The sequence below is a fragment of the Mobula hypostoma genome, chromosome 2, assembly GCF_963921235.1.
Source record: "Mobula hypostoma chromosome 2, sMobHyp1.1, whole genome shotgun sequence".
Lineage (NCBI taxonomy): Eukaryota > Metazoa > Chordata > Chondrichthyes > Myliobatiformes > Myliobatidae > Mobula > Mobula hypostoma.
The window spans coordinates 242188682-242205729 of record NC_086098.1 but is presented as its reverse complement, the minus strand read 5'-3'; the positions used below and the strand labels follow the sequence as shown (position 1 = coordinate 242205729).

The 17048-nt window shown below is 53.2% G+C and overlaps 1 protein-coding gene across 5 annotated transcripts in view; it reads right to left on the bottom strand.

Annotated features, from left to right (window-relative positions):
• LOC134342993 (DENN domain-containing protein 4B-like) overlaps positions 1–15469 on the bottom strand; it is a 59688-nt gene extending 44219 nt beyond the window's left edge. The window contains exons 1-4 of one of the 5 annotated variants that reach the window (XM_063041766.1): positions 14640–15468; positions 7056–7365; positions 5052–5307; positions 4590–4659 (exon numbers count right to left, since the gene is read on the bottom strand). In XM_063041766.1, coding sequence (XP_062897836.1) covers positions 4590–4659; positions 5052–5307; positions 7056–7348 — 619 coding nt within the window. In that variant the 5' untranslated portion in view covers positions 7349–7365; positions 14640–15468. Of the gene's footprint in view, positions 1–4589; positions 4660–5051; positions 5313–7055; positions 7366–13585; positions 14373–14639 lie in introns of those variants that run through there. The other 4 variants (XM_063041767.1, XM_063041768.1, XM_063041770.1 and 1 more) reach the window with 4 other exon arrangements.
• Between the last annotated feature and the right edge of the window lie 1579 nt (positions 15470–17048).

Sequence of the window (17048 nt, the reverse complement as noted above, 5' to 3'; positions counted from 1 at the left end):
CTGCATCTTCCGAATTTCCACCAGAAGCTCTTGCCATTGTTGTTCTGCCACCATCCCTGCTAGTGATCCCTTCTGATCAACTTTGGCCAGTTCCTCTCTCATGCCTCTGTAATTCCCTTCACTCCGCTGTAATAATTTTGCCTTCTCCCTCTCAAACTGCAGGGTGAATTCTCCATTATGATCCCTGCTTCTCAAATATTCCTTTGCCTTAAGTTCCCTAATAAAATCTGGTTCATTACCCAATACCCAGAATTGTCTTCTCCAAATGGGCTCAAACACAAGCTGCTCTGAAAGCCATCTCTTAGGCACTCTACAAATTCCCCCTCCTGGGATCCAGCACCAGCCTGATTTTCCCCAATCTACTGACATACTGAAATACCCCAGGACAATAATTACACTGCCCTCTCGACATGCCTTTTCTACTTCCCATTGAAATTTATGTCCCACATCCTGGCTACTGGTCAGGGGTCTGGTATATAACTCCCATCAGGGTCTTGTAACCCTTACAACTTGTTAAGTCTACCCACAAGGACTCTGCGTCTTCTGATCCTATGTCACCTCTTTCTAAGGATTTGATTTCAGTTTTCTAACCAGCAGAGCCACCCCACCCCCTCTGCCTACCTGCCTGCCCTTTCGATGCAAGGTTTATCACTGGATGTGATCTTTCAGACATGACTCAGTGATGCCCACAACGTCAAACCTGCCAATCTCTAATTGCATTACAAATTCATCTCCCTTATTCTATGCATTAATATGTAACACCTTCAGTCCACCCCTTTTGATTTTACCCCATGTTACACTTCAACGCGCCCGACTCTCATTTCTCAGTCTCACTACACACTGCACCTACTCGTATACCAACTGCCCCGTCCCCAGCCCTATCACTCCAGTTCTCTCCCCCTGCAAACGTAGATAAACCCTCCCCAACAGCTCTAGCAAACCTGTCCACAAGGATATTGCCCCTCAGGTTCAGGTGCAACCCGTCCTTTTTGTACAGGTCATGCCTTCCCCAGAATTGATCCCAATGGTCCAGAAATCTGAAAACCAGTTCCTCAGTCACTCATTCACCTGTACCATCATCGTATTCTTGCCCTGACCAGCATGTGGTACTGGGAGTAATCCAATTACGACCTCGGAGGTCCTGCTCGTCAACCTCTTCCCCAACTCTCTACACTGACTGCACAGGACCTTCTACCCGTGTCAATGGTGCCAATGTGCACCGTGGCCTCTGGCTGCTCAGCTTCTGCAGCTGCTCTGAGACATCCTGGACCCCAACCACTGGGAGGCAACACACCATCCTGGCTTCTCTTTCACACAATCTCCTGTCCGTTCCCCAACAATCGAGTCTCCGCTCACTATCGCTCTGCCTGGCTTTACCCTTCCCTCGGAGTCAGCCACAGTGCCACTGGTCTGGCTGCTGCCGTGCCCTGATAGGCCATTCTCCACACCCCGACCCCCAGCAGTACCCAAAGGGGTACACTTGTCGCTGGGGGGAATGACCATGGGGGAACACTGTAATGACTGCAAACCCCCCCCAGCAGTACCCAAAGGGGTACACTTGTCGCTGGGGGGAATGACCATGGGGGAACACTGTAATGACTGCAAACCCCCCCTTGCTTCTCCTGGTGGTCACCCATCTACTATCTGAAGCCTGCACTCTGTGGGACCACCTCAGTAAAGGTCATCTATGAAATCGTCAGCTTCCTGAACGGTCCAGAGTACATTCAGCTCCAGCTCCTTTTCCTTGATCTTGTCAGTCAGGAGCTGGAGTTGGGCACACGTCCTGCAAATGTAGTCATGAGGGAGACTGTTAGGTACAGTGAAATACCAGATCTCTTGGGAGGAGCATTCTACTGCCTGGACTACCATCCTGCCTACACTTGTTATGCCTATAACTTTTCAAGCCCAAGTTCTAGTCTCGCCCAAGCCTGTTGAGCCAAAGCCTGACCACTCTAACACTGGTGCGCTCCAACAACGATCTTGCACCTTATATCATTTACCCGTACTGCATCCTCTTGGTAGCTTTTACACTTTAATCTACATTGCTATTGCTTTATCTTGTTCTATCTCAGTGCACCGTGTAATGATACCATCTGTATAAACAATCAACATGCAAGCCAAGCTTTTCACTGTATCTTGGTATACGTGACAATGATAAACCAATATCCATATCCTTTTGCAATACACAGTCTGTTGGAAGGACTCAGCAAACCAGAAGCATCTGTGGAGGGAAATGGATTTTCGATATTTTGGGTCGAGATCTTTCGTCTGTGCTGACTATGATGTCCAACTGAACAAAATTACTGCTGCCTGCCCACAAGTCATTTCGCTCCATTCTCTTCATTTTCACTTGACTAGCTAACAGCCTTGTAAAACCACAATTGTATCTGCCTCCACCATTTCCTCTGGCAACCTGTTCCAAGCACCAGCCACTCTTAGAAAACTAGCCCTGCGCATCTCCTTTAAACTTCCCCTCTCATCTCAAAGCTTCACCCTCTAATTCCTGACAAGTAACTGTAGTAACTAGAATAACTGGGCTTAAGATAGCAAAGTATTAAAAACAATCTAGCAGTGCTGATGAAGGGTCTCGGCCTCTGTAGATGCTGCCTGAAGCGTTGAGTTCCTCCCAGCATGTTGTGTGTTGTTCGAGATTTCCAGCATCTGCAGAATCTTGTGTTCACAGTTTAATTTGGCATTGTGCTCAGCACAGACTTGGAGGGCCGAAGGGCCTGATCCTGTGCTAAATGGAGCAGGTCTTATGTAGACCTAGTAAACATAAGATCCAGGGTGGCTGACTTCCCCTCAGCTTATGCTTCCTGTCCGCCATCATATTTCCATCAACTCATGGAGACTACTGCCCTAGTCATCTTTTGCACTATTTACTTTTTATCGTAACTGATGGTAATTTGTTATGACTACATTGCACTGCTCCCACAAAATTCCAAATTTCATGACTTATGTCAGTGATAATAAAGCCGATTCTAATCAGAGAGTCACACAGGGAGACATCATGGTCTACGCAAACCAGCAACCTCCCACTTACACCCATCCTAAATTACTCTGACTCTGCCATGGACGGTCCCAAGACCGGCTGCGAAAGTAGGAGGGTTGGACATGAGACTAGCAACCCCATCCCGTAAAAACCCAGAGCTACAGAAACACCAACAGAAGCTTCAAAGACCTCATCCCTGGGAGAGGCTGGTTTATTTGGGCAGTCTTGACCCCAGCCATTATCTGGTTGTCTGCCTGGTGTCAGTCAGTGGTCGCATAACCAGGACTTGTGATCTGCACCGGTTGCTCATACGACCGTCCACCACCTGCTCCCGTGGCTCCATGTGACCCTGATCGGGGGGCCAAGCAGGTGTCACACCTTGCCCCAGGGTGACCTGCAGGTTAGCGGAGGGAAGGAGCGCCTTGCATCTCCTCTGGTAGCGACATATCTCCACTCCGTCACCCACCACTCTATTTAGGTCTTTAAATATTCGACTGGTTTCAATGAGATGCCCCTCATTCTTCTAAACCCCAGCAAGGACAGGCCCAGAGCTAAAAAATAATCTTCATACACTAACCATTTCATTCCCGGGATTATGAAAACTTACCTGCCCACCCAACATCTATTCATCATTCTGAACTCCATCATCTACAGGCACGGATACAGCAAACGCTCACACTCTCCAACTGTAGGGTTGATGGGCTTAACCAACTATTTTATCGGCCCCACATTCCCATCAGTTCCCCATAGGTTTTTACCCGCTAGGGGGGCAATTTGCAGCTGTTGATTAACCTATCCATCCCAGGGACACCCACCTGGCAACAAGAAGAACTTGTGAAGTTGCACACACACAGCAACAAAGGTCGAGACTGAAACTGGGTCACTGGAACTGAGACACAGTGACCAATCGAAGCGTTTCAAAACCCTGGCGATACACTTTTTTAGGGTCAAATCCTATTCCATGAACACAAGAAATTCTGAAATCGCTGGAGATCCAGAATCACACACACAAAATGCAGCAGGCCAGGCAGCATCTGTGGAAGGGAATATGCAGGCCGAGATCCTTCTTCAGGACTGTAAAGGAAGGGGGCAGAAGCCAGAATAAGAAAGTGGGAGGAGGGGAAGGAGGACAAATGGGCAGGTGATTGGTGTGGTCCCAGATTCCATGAGCAGGTTTCTCTATCAGATCCCTGTCCCATAATCCAAATCACCTACTTTCTCCATTTAGTTAGAGATTCAGCATGATTCTGGCCCAGCAAGCCCGCGCGGCCCATTTACACCCGTGTGACCAATTAACCTACTGATCGGTAGGTCTTTGGACTGTGGGAGGACACCAGAGCACCCGGAGGAAACCCACGCGGTCACGGGGAGAACGTACAAACTCCTCGCAGGCAGCGGTGGGAACTGAACGCGGGTTGCTGGCACTGCAATAGGGTTGCGCTAACCACTACGTCATGCCGTCCCCTCAGTGAAGCTGACCCACAACACCACCGGGGTGACCCTGTCACCCTGAGCCCTGATTTCAGTTCTGGCTGCCGTCCCCCTCTGGCAGAGACTCCGGTTTGATTCCCGACCGGCCCCGTCTCGCCAGCCTCACCTGCCTCGTAGGTCAGAGCCGTGCCCTTGGCCATGGCCTTCTTGTAGCACAGGTAGATGGCAGGTCCCCACTGCAGACAAAAGCAAACAGACCATGAGAGCAGGACAGGGGGAAACGGGAGAGGGGAGAGGCAGGAACGCTGTGGGTAAGAGTAGAGGACGAGGGGAGCGCGGGGTGGGAGGAGAGCGGGGTGGCAGCTGATGAAACCCCTCCTGGCCCCACCTCACCAGATTATTCCATTGAAATCTACCTTGTGCTCCCTTCTGACCAGCCCACTCCCACACTGCCCCATTGCCAGGCTGACCTGCGATCACATCCTGGCACCTTCAACCCCCCCTCCATTCCTCTCTGCCTCTCCCTCTTCAGTCCCCCCACTTCCCTTCCTCCCCACCCATCCCTCAATCCCTCCCCCATTCCCCCCCCCACGCCCCGTGGTTTCTCCTTGTACCCCCACGTCCTCACCATGCCAGCGTTGAGGTTCCTGTCCACCTTGCAGTAGGTGTGTGGGGGCACCTCTCCCTTGCTGGGCACGATGAGGCAGACGTCGGTGACGGCCAGGCCGCTGTGCGATTGGCAGTCAGAGGCCCGGCGGTAAGTGAGGAAGGTACGGGGCTGCAGGCTGGCCCCCCCGCCGCTGATGTACGCTGGCCGGCTGTACGGGGTGGTTTCGATGGTCCGACACCCCGGCTTCAGTCTCTCCTTCCCCTCGCACAGCACCCTGCACTTAAACAGGCAGAGTGTCAGTCACAGCAATATTGACCCCCCACCCCCCACCTCTCCCACAGTAGTGCAGCGGTTAGCCTAGCGCAACACTATTAAACTCGGGGCGGCAGGGTTCAGAGTTTAATTCCGCCATGCTCTGTAAGGAGTCTGTATGTCCTCCCTCCGAGTGCTTTCCTCCCCTCCCTCCGAGCGCTTTCCTTTCCTCCCTCCGATCGCTTTCCTCCCCCCGATCGCTTTCCTCCCCACGCTCTGCTTTCCTTCCACAGTACAAAGACAAAGCTGCCCTGTGATTAGGCCGAGTTTAAAAGAGGGGCTTTGCTGGGTGCTGCGCTTCAAAGGGCCGATTCCTGGCCGTATCTAAATTTAAAAATCACCTCTCACCCTAACCTTGGAGGCTGAGGAAATATGGAACGTCCCCTTTCACCCTTGTCAACTTTTACTGACGCACCACAGCGAGCATCCTGTCTGCCCGTGACTGCAAGAAAACTGCGGAGGGTTGTGGACACGGCTCAGCACGTCATGGAAACCAGCCTCTCCTCTATGGACTCTGTTTGCACTTCTCTCTGCCTCAGTAAAGCAGCCGGCAGAATCTAAGACCCTTCCCTGGATATTCCCATTGAACTGAAGATACAAAACCCCAAAAGCACAGCTTTGATCCCATTGTTACCAGGCTCTTGTGTAATACAGGGAGCTCCCAATCTTACTGTGACCAATACACTTTATCTGTCTGCCCGCACCAAACTTTCTCTGTAACTGCATTCTGCGTTCTCTAAGCAACACACACAAAATGCTGGAGGAACGCAGCAGGCCAGGCAGCATCTACGGAAAAGAGTGCAGTTGACGTTTCAGGCCAAGACCCTTCATCGAGTCTGAGGCATCGACAGTACAGTTTTCTGTAGATGCTGCCTGGCCTGCTGAGTTCCTCCAGCATTTTGTGTGTGTAGCTCGGATTTCCAGCATCTGCAGATTTTCTCCAGTTTGTGATTGGATTACTACACTGCGAGGTCTCTTTAGGGATGCCTACCCTGAAGAAGTTTAAAATCTTCCCTTCGACAGGAGTTCAGTGAAACCCTCTCTCTCTCTGCTCCCCCCTTATGGAGTCCTGTCGAAGGGTCTCGGACAAAACGTCGACGCAACTCTTTTCCACAGATGCTGCCTGGCCTGCTGAGTTCCTCCAGCATTTTGTGTGTGTAGCTCGGATTTCCAGCATCTGCAGATTTTCTCGTTTCTGTGTTCTCTTTTCCTCTTTACTCCCTCAATTTTCCTAAGCTCTTTTTCCATTCAGAGATACAATGCAGCCCCAATTGCACCCATGTGACCAAATAACCCACTAACCAGTACGCCTTTGGAATGTGGGAGGAAACCAGAGCACCCGGAGAAAACCATACAGTCACAGGGAGAACACACAAACTCTGTACATACAACAGCTGGGGGGGGGGAGAAGGAGGGGTGAGGGGGTGGAGAGTGGGGGTGTTGGGGGGAGGGATGAGGGCTGTGAGGGTGGGGGGTTGGGGGAGAGATGGGGGAAGTGGGGGGAGGGATGAGGGGGAGAGTGGGGAGTTGGGGGGTGAGGGAGGGATGGGGGGAGGGGAGGGATGAGGGGGAGGGGAGGGATGAGGGGTGTGGAGAGTGGGGGGGGGTTGGTGAGGGGAGGGGAGAGAGAAGGAGAAACTTTGGCAGCAAATTCAGCCCATCTCATTGCCCCTTCCCCGCACCACACCCCCAGCTGTGGTCAAGACTGACCCGAGGTCGATGAGCGGGGCCTTGCCTCGCCCCCGCTTGTAGCACAGGTACATGTGGGAGGGGGTGAGAAGGCCGGAGCTGAGGTCGGCGGGCTGGCCGCTGGGCGTGGTCTCGATGCAGGTGAAGCCCTCGGGCACCTCCTCTCCCAGCGATCGGATGATGACGGCCACGTCGGAGATAGGTTCCAGCGGGCGGGCCAGCCGGTGGCCGCCCTCCTCCAGAGGCTTTGAGCCCTCCGTCAGCCCTGCAACCACGAAGTAGTCGGCCAGCTGAGGGGCATTCTCCTCCGCCATGGCTACTCCTGCAACATCTGGATGTTCAAAGCAAGAAGTGGCATCACTGGCTTGGGCAGGCAGAGAGAGGAGTCAACATCTGGGGCAGGCAGAGAGAGGAGTCAACATCTGGGGCAGAGTGAGAGAAGGGTCAACATCTGGGGCAGGCAGAGAGAGGAGTCAACATCTGGGGCAGGCAGAGAGAGGAGGCAACATCTGGGGCAGGCAGAGAGAGGAGGCAACATCTGGGGCAGGCAGAGAGAGGAGTCAACATCTGGGGCAGGCAGAGAGAGGAGTCAACATCTGGGGCAGGCAGAGAGAGGAGGCAACATCTGGGGCAGAGTGAGAGAAGGGTCAACATCTGGGGCAGGCAGAGAGAGGAGGCAACATCTGGGGCAGAGTGAGAGAAGGGTCAACATCTGGGGCAGGCAGAGAGAGGAGTCAACATCTGGGGCAGGCAGAGAGAGGAGGCAACATCTGGGGCAGGCAGAGAGAGGAGTCAACATCTGGGGCAGGCAGAGAGAGGAGGCAACATCTGGGGCAGAGTGAGAGAAGGGTCAACATCTGGGGCAGGCAGAGAGAGGAGGCAACATCTGGGGCAGAGTGAGAGAAGGGTCAACATCTGGGGCAGAGTGAGAGAAGGGTCAACATCTGGGGCAGGCAGAGAGAGGAGTCAACATCTGGGGCAGGCAGAGAGAGGAGGCAACATCTGGGGCAGGCAGAGAGAGGAGGCAACATCTGGGGCAGAGTGAGAGAAGGGTCAACATCTAGGGCAGGCAGAGAGAGGAGTCAACATCTGGGGCAGAGTGAGAGAAGGGTCAACATCTGGGGCAGGCAGAGAGAGGAGTCAACATCTGGGGCAGGCAGAGAGAGGAGTCAACATCTGGGGCAGAGTGAGAGAAGGGTCAACATCTGGGGCAGGCAGAGAGAGGAGTCAACATCTGGGGCAGAGTGAGAGAAGGGTCAACATCTGGGGCAGGCAGAGAGAGGAGTCAACATCTGGGGCAGAGTGAGAGAAGGGTCAACATCTGGGTCAGGCAGAGAGAGGAGTCAACATCTGGGACAGAGTGAGAGAAGGGTCAACATCTGGGGCAGGCAGAGAGAGGAGTCAACATCTGGGGCAGAGTGAGAGAAGGGTCAACATCTGGGGCAGGCAGAGAGAGGAGTCAGCATCTGGGGCAGAGTGAGAGAAGGGTCAACATCTGGGTCAGGCAGAGAGAGGAGTCAACATCTGGGGCAGAGTGAGAGAAGGGTCAACATCTGGGGCAGAGTGAAGGGGTCCACATCTGGGGTGGAGTGAGAGGAGGATCACCACTCAGGACTGCAGAGAGAGGGGAGTTCAACATCTGGGACAGGCAGAGCGATGGGGATCAATGTCTGGGACAAGCAGATTGGGGGTGGTCAATTTCTGGGACAGGCAGATCAAGGGGGGGGTTCAATGTGTGGGACAGGCAGATCGGGGGGGTTCAATGTCTGGGACAGGCAGATCAAGGGGGGTTCAATGGGACAGGAAGATCAAGGGGGGGGTTCAATGTGTGGGACAGGCAGATCGGGGGGGGTTCAATGTCTGGGACAGGCAGATCAAAGGTGGGGTTCATTGTCTGGGACAGGCAGATCAAGGAGGGGTTCATTGTCTGGGACAGGCAGATCGATGGGGGTCAATGTCTGGGACAGGCAGATCGATGGGGGTCAATGTCTGGGACAGGCAGATCAATGGGGGGGGGTCAATGTCTGGGACAGGCAGCTGAAGGGGCTTCAACATCTGGGATGGACAAAGTGGCAGGGATGATAATTTTAAAATAGCATCCGTTGTGTGTGCTTGCCTTGTTCTCTATTCAGCCCTGTGACACCGATGCAAAAAGCAGTACAGGCAGTAAGTACAGTTCGCCACTGACAGCCGGCAAGATATAAATGGCAAGGCAATTCAGAAGTGTTTTAACGAATAAATGCTTCTCAGCCTTCCAGCCTGGTACAGCTATGAATTATAACCAATATTTCCATGACAAACTCTGCCATCTTCACCTTGTCATCGAAATATGTTATAATCGATACCTGTACCCGGCTGGAAGCCCAAGAAGAGTTTATTTGTCATATAGATCGGGAAAGCACCAGATCCTTTTTCAGAATTGTTTTTCTCACTGCGGTTTCTCACAGATGCCAGAAACAGGCAGGAGTGAAAATGAAACAATTTCACTACTTCAACAAGTTAAGAACTGCAGTACATTTGCAGGTATCATCAAGCAAGTTGAACGGTATAATGAAATGAAGATTATCCAGTATCTCGCACTTGTCAGACTTGGGCCGACAAGTGGCGAGTAACATTCGAGCCACGCAAGTGCCAGGCGATGACCATCTTCAACCACTACCATCTAGAAGGACGACCACCCACTGGGAACACCACCCACTTGGAAATCCCCCTCCAAGTCACTCACCATCCTGACTTGGAAACAGATCACCATTCCTTCACTGTCGCTGGGTCAAAATCATGGAATTCCCTCCCTAACAGCACTGTGGGTGTACCGACACCTCAGGGACTGCAGCGGTTCAAGAAGGCAGCTCATCACCACCTTCTCAAGGGCAACTAGGGACGGGCTGATTTAGCTGGCGATGCCCACATCCCGTCAATGAATAAATAAAAAAATTAACTAGGTATCTGTGCTCAGTTTGTTCACTTACAGTCAAACTAAAGACGATGGCAGTGTACGCTGGATGAATTCCTCTGTCAATAACTATTAGAAACTAATACACAGTTTCACAGTAGTATTGGTAGTGATCTAATTTGTTCTGTATTTCATTTAAATACATAATTTGTTACTCAGTTAAATGGTTGTTTATCCTTCTTATACATTTTAACTATCTCCACCAAACTTTAGCTAATCGGGGCAGTTGAAATGTACTGGTCCTAAGGTGTCCAAAGAAACTAGAACCCATCGTATGTGCTTCTTGTAATTTTTAGGTACAGTGTTGCACTGTACTGATGCCACAAAACAATAAATTTCACCACGTAAGTCCGTGATAATAAACCTGACTCTGATTCTCAGGGTAAAGCACATTCTCCTCATCTCCGTCATAAGTCTACTCCCCCAAATCCTGAGGCCCTGTCCCCTAGTCTGAGTCTCACTGATAATAAGTCAGTGTAGATGGAAAATGCACAGAAATCACTCACTTTGACAACTCTGTGCCCACAGTGTGACAAATAGCGCTGCAAAGGGTAACTAAAAAGAAAGACATGGCCCCCACTTCCCTCCCAAACTGGGCCAGGAAGGGGTTGGATCTGGGTGGGGAGAGGGTGGCCCCAGGAAGCCCATGGTTACGGCAGCGGATACGCGTTGCCGGGATACAGGGTCAGTTCCGCAAAAGGAGGAACAAAGCAGGGAAAGGGCAGATCACTTCTGCATTTTGAGAAGCCAGGGAGTCTCACAAAGGAAGTCAAGCCTGTTGCTCATAGAGGAGGAGGGGGAGGGAAAGGAAGAGGGTGGAGGGAGGGGGAGGAGGAGGGGAGAACGAGAACATGAGGGGAGAACGAGAACACACCCTGTCCACCACTGTCAGTCCCAGAGCAAACTGACTCCACCAGTACCGTACTCCAGTGTTATGAAGCAAAAGATCTGTCCCCACCGTGACTGTACCAGTTTTATACAATGACAGTCCAGTCCCCACTGGTTTTGTACATGTGTTACAGAGTGACAGACCCGCCCCACTGGTACTGTACCCTGGTGTTATACAGTGACAGACCCATCCCCACCGGTACCGTACCCCGGTGTTATACAGTGACAGACCCATCCCCACCGGTACCGTACCCCGGTGTTATACAGTGACAGACCCATCCCCACCGGTACCGTACCCCGGTGTTATACAGTGACAGACCCATCCCCACCGGTACCGTACCCCGGTGTTATACAGTGACAGACCCATCCCCACTGGTACTTTACCCTGGTGTTATACAGTGACAGACCCATCCCCACTGGTACCGTACCCCGGTGTTATACAGTGACAGACTCATCCCCACTGGTACTTTACCCTGGTGTTGTACAGTGACAGACCCGTTCCCACTGGGTACCGTACCCCGGTGTTGTACAGTGACAGACCCGTTCCCACTGGGTACTATACCCTAGATTAGTTGAACTGATGACTCAGTGATTAAATCTGTCTCATTCTGGGGAGAGGCGGGACTCGTCCCACAGCCCAGGGTGAGAGACTGACGTAGCCAGGACGATGCTCGTTTGCGGCTAGGCAGCAAATGCATTGTCAGATGAAGCTCCGTGTTCAGAGCTGCCCTCGGAGTGGGTGATGCCGATCTGTGGAACAACACCAGCTGCGAGCCCGTGCCTCAGCCTCGTGCCTCCGGAGAAGGGCTCTGTTCATGCAGACAGTCTGTCCATTGTGTTCCCTGACAGCTCTCTCTGCCCTACACCCCACTCCACAGTAACAGAACCCAGACACACGTGCGCACACACACACAATTCAACAGCACCTGCATCTGGGACGTCACATGCTCCAGCAGTGGTGCTCTTCTCCAATGCCCAAAATTCTGGTGTCCTCTGTCCTAAGGAGTCTTTACATGTCCCCCCCACCAATTAAAAAGCATTGTTTTTAACTCCCGGACGCTACAGTTTCCTCCCACAGTCCAAAGACGTAGCAGGTCATTGAAACTGTCCCGTGATTAGGCTAGGGTTAAATTGAGTTAGTCGTTGTTTGCTGGGGTGGGCCAGAAGTGCTTACTCCGTGTTTCATTTCCAATTAAATAAACAATAGGTCATTCAGCCAACTGAGTCCTCTCCACTGTTCCAACACAGCTGATTTATTATCCTTCTCAACTCCATTCTCCTGCCTTCTCCCTGTAGCCTTTGTCACCCTGACAAATCAAGCACTATCAACCGCAGCTTTAAATATACGAAATGACTTGACCTCCAAGGCCGTCTGAGGCAATGAATTCCATAGATTCACCAGCCTCTGGCTAAAGAAATCCCTCCTAATTTCTGTTCTAGAGGGACGTCCTTGCATCCTGAGGCTGTGCCCTCTGGTCCTAGACTCTCCCAGTATTGTAAACATCCTCTCAACATCCGCTCCATCTAGGCCAAGGTAGGTTTCAATGAGATTTCCCCTCATTCCTCTGAACTCCACTCAGAACCATCAAATGCTCCTCATACATTAACCTTTTCATCCCTGTGATCATTCTCCTGAACCTCCCCTGGACCCTCTCCGATGCCAAGAGGATGTTTCCTTAGATATGAGACCCAAAACTGCTCAGAATGCCCCAAACGTGGTCCAACCAATGCCTTGCGCCTCAAAGCAGCACAACGCTTTACAGTGCTGGCGACCCCAGTTCAATTCCCAGCGCTGCCTGCAGGGAGTCGCTATATTCTCCCCGTGACCGTGTGGGTTTCCTTCCACAGTCCAGAGACATTTTGATGAGTAGGTTAGTTGCTCATTGTAACTTGTCCTGCGATTAGGCTAGGGTTAAATTGGGGGATTCCTGGCCAGCATGGCTCGAAAGGCCAGAAGGGCCAGTTCCATGCTGTATCGCAGTAAATAAGTAAATAGATAGATAGATAGATAAATAGATAGATAAAATCTCAGACTTGGTCACATTGGCACCCCTTCGCGTTGTACCCCATCACTCTCAAGGCACAAGCCACATCAACAGCCCTCTCAAAGTGTTTAAGTACGGTCTGTCTCTGAGGTGAGGGGGGGGAACACTGAAGAGAGGAGAGACCCATTGCTATGTGAGAGGAGTATCTGAGGAGTGGGTGGGGGGAAGAGAAGGAAATACTTGTTTGTTGAGACAGGAGGGATCCTGGGGAAAAGGAGAGATCTATTTCCTACTAGGATGCAGCAGTTACAAAATTCACTCCCCCAGCAGGAGTGCCCCCAGGAGACGAGCGCAAAGGGTTCTTACACAGGTAGGGAGAAAGTAGGGTTCGTCTGCTCCAATCTCAGATGAGGACGCAGCCATGGCCACCTCTGACAGTACTCACCCTGTCCCACAACCTCAGCAGCCATCAAACTCTCGGGCATGAGGACCGAACAGTCAGCTTCCCCTCTCACTGACAGCAGCCACGGACGTGTCCTGACACATCAGGCAGCGACTTCTCGTCACGCCACTATCAGTTCTGGTTTCTCCCTCCCTTCCCCCGCAACCCTCTGCACAGCACCGATTCCCAAACCAAACTTGAAATCACAGCAGGAAATTCAGCAACTGAACCCCGCTACCCGCCCCCCCCGCTCCACATGCGTTACCCCTCCCTCGTTACTGACCCGTCACGAGACGCTGCCGATTTGTGCTCCAGCCTAGGCGACGATCTGTCTGGGCAAGTTAAGGAATTTCACTCTGAATTGCGTCCGTTACTCAGCCGAACCGGAACAGACAGCAACTGACCGTGCCTGAGAGTGGCCGGGCTGCTCTGCTGTATAAAGCATCATGCCTAACCGCGTCGAGCCCTGTATGTAACCGTATGATTCAGAGGCAGTGAATAATCCTCTGACGCACGCACAGCTGCGAGGGAATCCCCCTGGTGCTGGGCAACCGCTGCGATCTTGTGGCAAGGGGGTCGGGGGAGTTGGCGCAGAGAAGGCGGGTGGACAGGAACAAGAGAGGAAGTGACGGGTTGGGTTTGGGGGAGGGGTGAGGATTAGAAACTGAAGGGGCCTGCCTCCCTCTCCCAGAGAGAGACCCTAGAGAGTGGCAACACCCAAGATGACTTACAAGATGTCCTACAGTGAGGGGCAGCACCCTGGGGTGGAGAGGGGCCAGACTCATCAATTGCAGGGCAGCACCAGGGGAAAAGGGAGGAGATGCATTCTCCCGGGGGAGGCAGCATCCAGTGGTGAAGGGCAGCACCCTGAGGTGGGCACCTGGGGAGAGAAGGCGGCACCTTGGGGTTGGAACCAGGGTAGAGAGTGCAGTGCCCTGGGGTTTGGGGGGGGTGGCACCTTGGAGGTGGGACCTCGGAGAGAGGGGGCGTCGCCTTTAGGTGGGACCGCGGGGAGAGGGGCGGTGCCTTGGGGTTTGACCCCCAGGGAGAGGGGACGAACCTTTGGGTGGGACCCCGGGGAGAGGGACGGAGCCTTTGGGTGGGATCCAGGGGAGAGGGGCGGTGCCTTGGGGTGGTACCCCAGAGAGAGAAGGCGGCGCCTTGGGGTGGGACTCCAGGGAGAGGAGGCGGCGCCCTGGGGTGGGATCATGGGGAAGGCGGTCCCGTTGCTCTGAGGCAATGCGCCTGAGCTAAGGCCGGCCGGTCCTCGCAAGCCCGGCTACCGGAGCCTGGGCCTGCAGCTCTTCCCGGACGGAGGGCGGCGGCTCGCTGCTCACCTCCAGCTCGAATTCCAACTCCATGCCGCTGCTCCGCTCCCTCTCAGTCTCTAAGGCCGTGGTGTTTTGGGGGGCCCCGCTTCCGGGGAAGAGGGGGTCGCAGCTCCACCTCCGCACGGGAGGTATCACTGCACCCCCTCGCCCGAGAGGAGGGTCGCAGCTCCACCTCCGCACGGGAGGTATCACTGCACCCCCTCGCCCGAGAGGAGGGTCGCAGCTCCACCTCCGCACGGGAGGTATCACTGCAACCCCTCGCCCGGGAGGAGGGTCGCAGCTGCACTTTTGCACGGGCGCTATCACTGCACCCTCACTGCTCCCCCTCCAAGCCGGAGAGGAGGGTCGCAACCCCTCCCACGCTAGAGAGGTGGGTCGTAGCTGCACTTTTGCACGGGCGCTATCACTGAAGCTCTATGTCGGAGGGAAAGGGGGGGTCGCAGCGCTGCTGGCGGTCGAAAGGTGTCATTACACCCAACTCCGGAGAGGAATGTCGCTTCGCCTCTAGTGAGTGGGAGGTATCACTACACCCACACGCACACAGGCCGAGTGTCTGCAGCGCCGCCAGCGTGCGGGAGGTATCACTACACCCCCACCGGCTGGGAGAAACTCGGTGGCAGCGCCGCCAGAGGCCCGAAGACCTATTACATCGCCAGCCGCGCGGAACAGCATCCAGCTGGCCGTTCGAGGCGATTCACCGCATGAAGGGTCCCCAACCTGGAACATCAAACGCTTCCTTTTCCACAGATTGATTTGCTGCGCGTTTCCAGAATTTTCCGTTTCAACCGCAGGCTGAGGAGCTGGTCCGCAGTGCCTCCAGTGGCCGGGAGGACTCAGTACGCTGGCTCGGATGCGGTTCCACAGCGCCGCCGGCGGTCGGGAGGAATCCTTCATCTGGAATTGGGGACGTTCGCCTCGAGTGATGGGGACTCTCAAATGGGGGAATTGATGGCTGCGGGAGCAAGTGGCCCGGGGGGTGGGGAGGGTGTTGTGAGGGGGTGGACACATTCCGCCTGGAGCCTTAGCCGCAGGGACGGGCTTGTGCTGCTCATTACCAGCCCGAGCTCTCCTGCTCCTGACTGGCAGAGAGAGGACGAGAATTAAAAGCAAGGATGTACTGCTGGGACTTTGTAGGGGTTGGTCAGACCGCAGCTGGAGTATTATGAGCAGATTGGGACCTCTTATCTAAGGAAGGATGTACTGGAGGGGGGCCAGAGGAAGTTTACAAGACTGATCCTGGGAATGAACCAGTTAACTATGAGGAGCGTTTGATGGTTCTGGGTCTGAACTCGCTGGAGTTTTAGAATAATCAGATTCAGGTTTATCCTCACTGACATATGTCATGAAATGTGGCATTTCTTTTTGCGGCAGCAGCACAGTGCGATGCATATTTATTTATTTATAATATAATATGCAGTGGGGCATAAAGAAAGCAAAGATGTGAGGTAGTGCTCGTGGGTTCATCGTCCGTTCGCAAATCTGGCGGATGGAAGGGAAGAAGCTGTTCCCGAAACGTTAAGTGTGTGTCTTCAGGCTCCAGTATCTCCCCCCTGATGAGAAGAGGGCACGTCCTGGGTGACCTTCACTTAACGCTGGATAATAAGACATTGCCTTTTGAAGGCACCCTCGAAGGTGGGGAGACTCGCGTCCGTGCTGGAGGATCTCATTGAAACCTACCGGATACTAAAAGGCCCAGATAGGGTGAGTGGACATGCAGAGGATGTTTCCAATAGTTGGGGGGGGGGCGGGGAGCCTAGGACCAGAGACCAGAGGACACAGCCTCAGAACAGAAGGGCACCCATTTGGAACAGAGCTGAGGAGGAATTTCTTCAGCCAAAGGGCGTTAAATCAGTGGAATTCGTAGCCATAGACGGCTCTGGAGGCCAAGTCATTGGGCGCACTTAAGGCAGAGACTGATAGGTCCTTAATTAGTGAGGAGGTTAAGGGTTATGGGAAGAAGGTGGGAGAATGGGGTTTTAAAACAAAATCAAGCATGATTGAAAGGTACAGTGGCTTTGATGGGCCAAATGGCCTATATCTTACATCCTGGGATGTCAGATCCATTTGGTCACGGATCTGATGCTGCACATTTATGCTGCTGCAACTACCTAGCTTCCATACTATAATGCAGGTGGCCATCCAGCCCAAATGGTCTATATCATCCCAATCCTTATAGCCCTGCAACTCATCATCTCACCTTGCCCATCGTGTCAAGTAGTCAAAGTAGTGTCACAGAGAAATACAGCATGGACACAGGCCCTTCGACCCGACCAGTCAATGTTGACCACCACACATCCAGCTAGTCCCAATTTCTTGCATTCAGCCCATATCCTTCTAAGCCCTGCCCCTGCATGTGCCTATCCGCATATTTCTATTACATCACTGCTGTAGATTCGATGGGCCAAATGGCCTAAT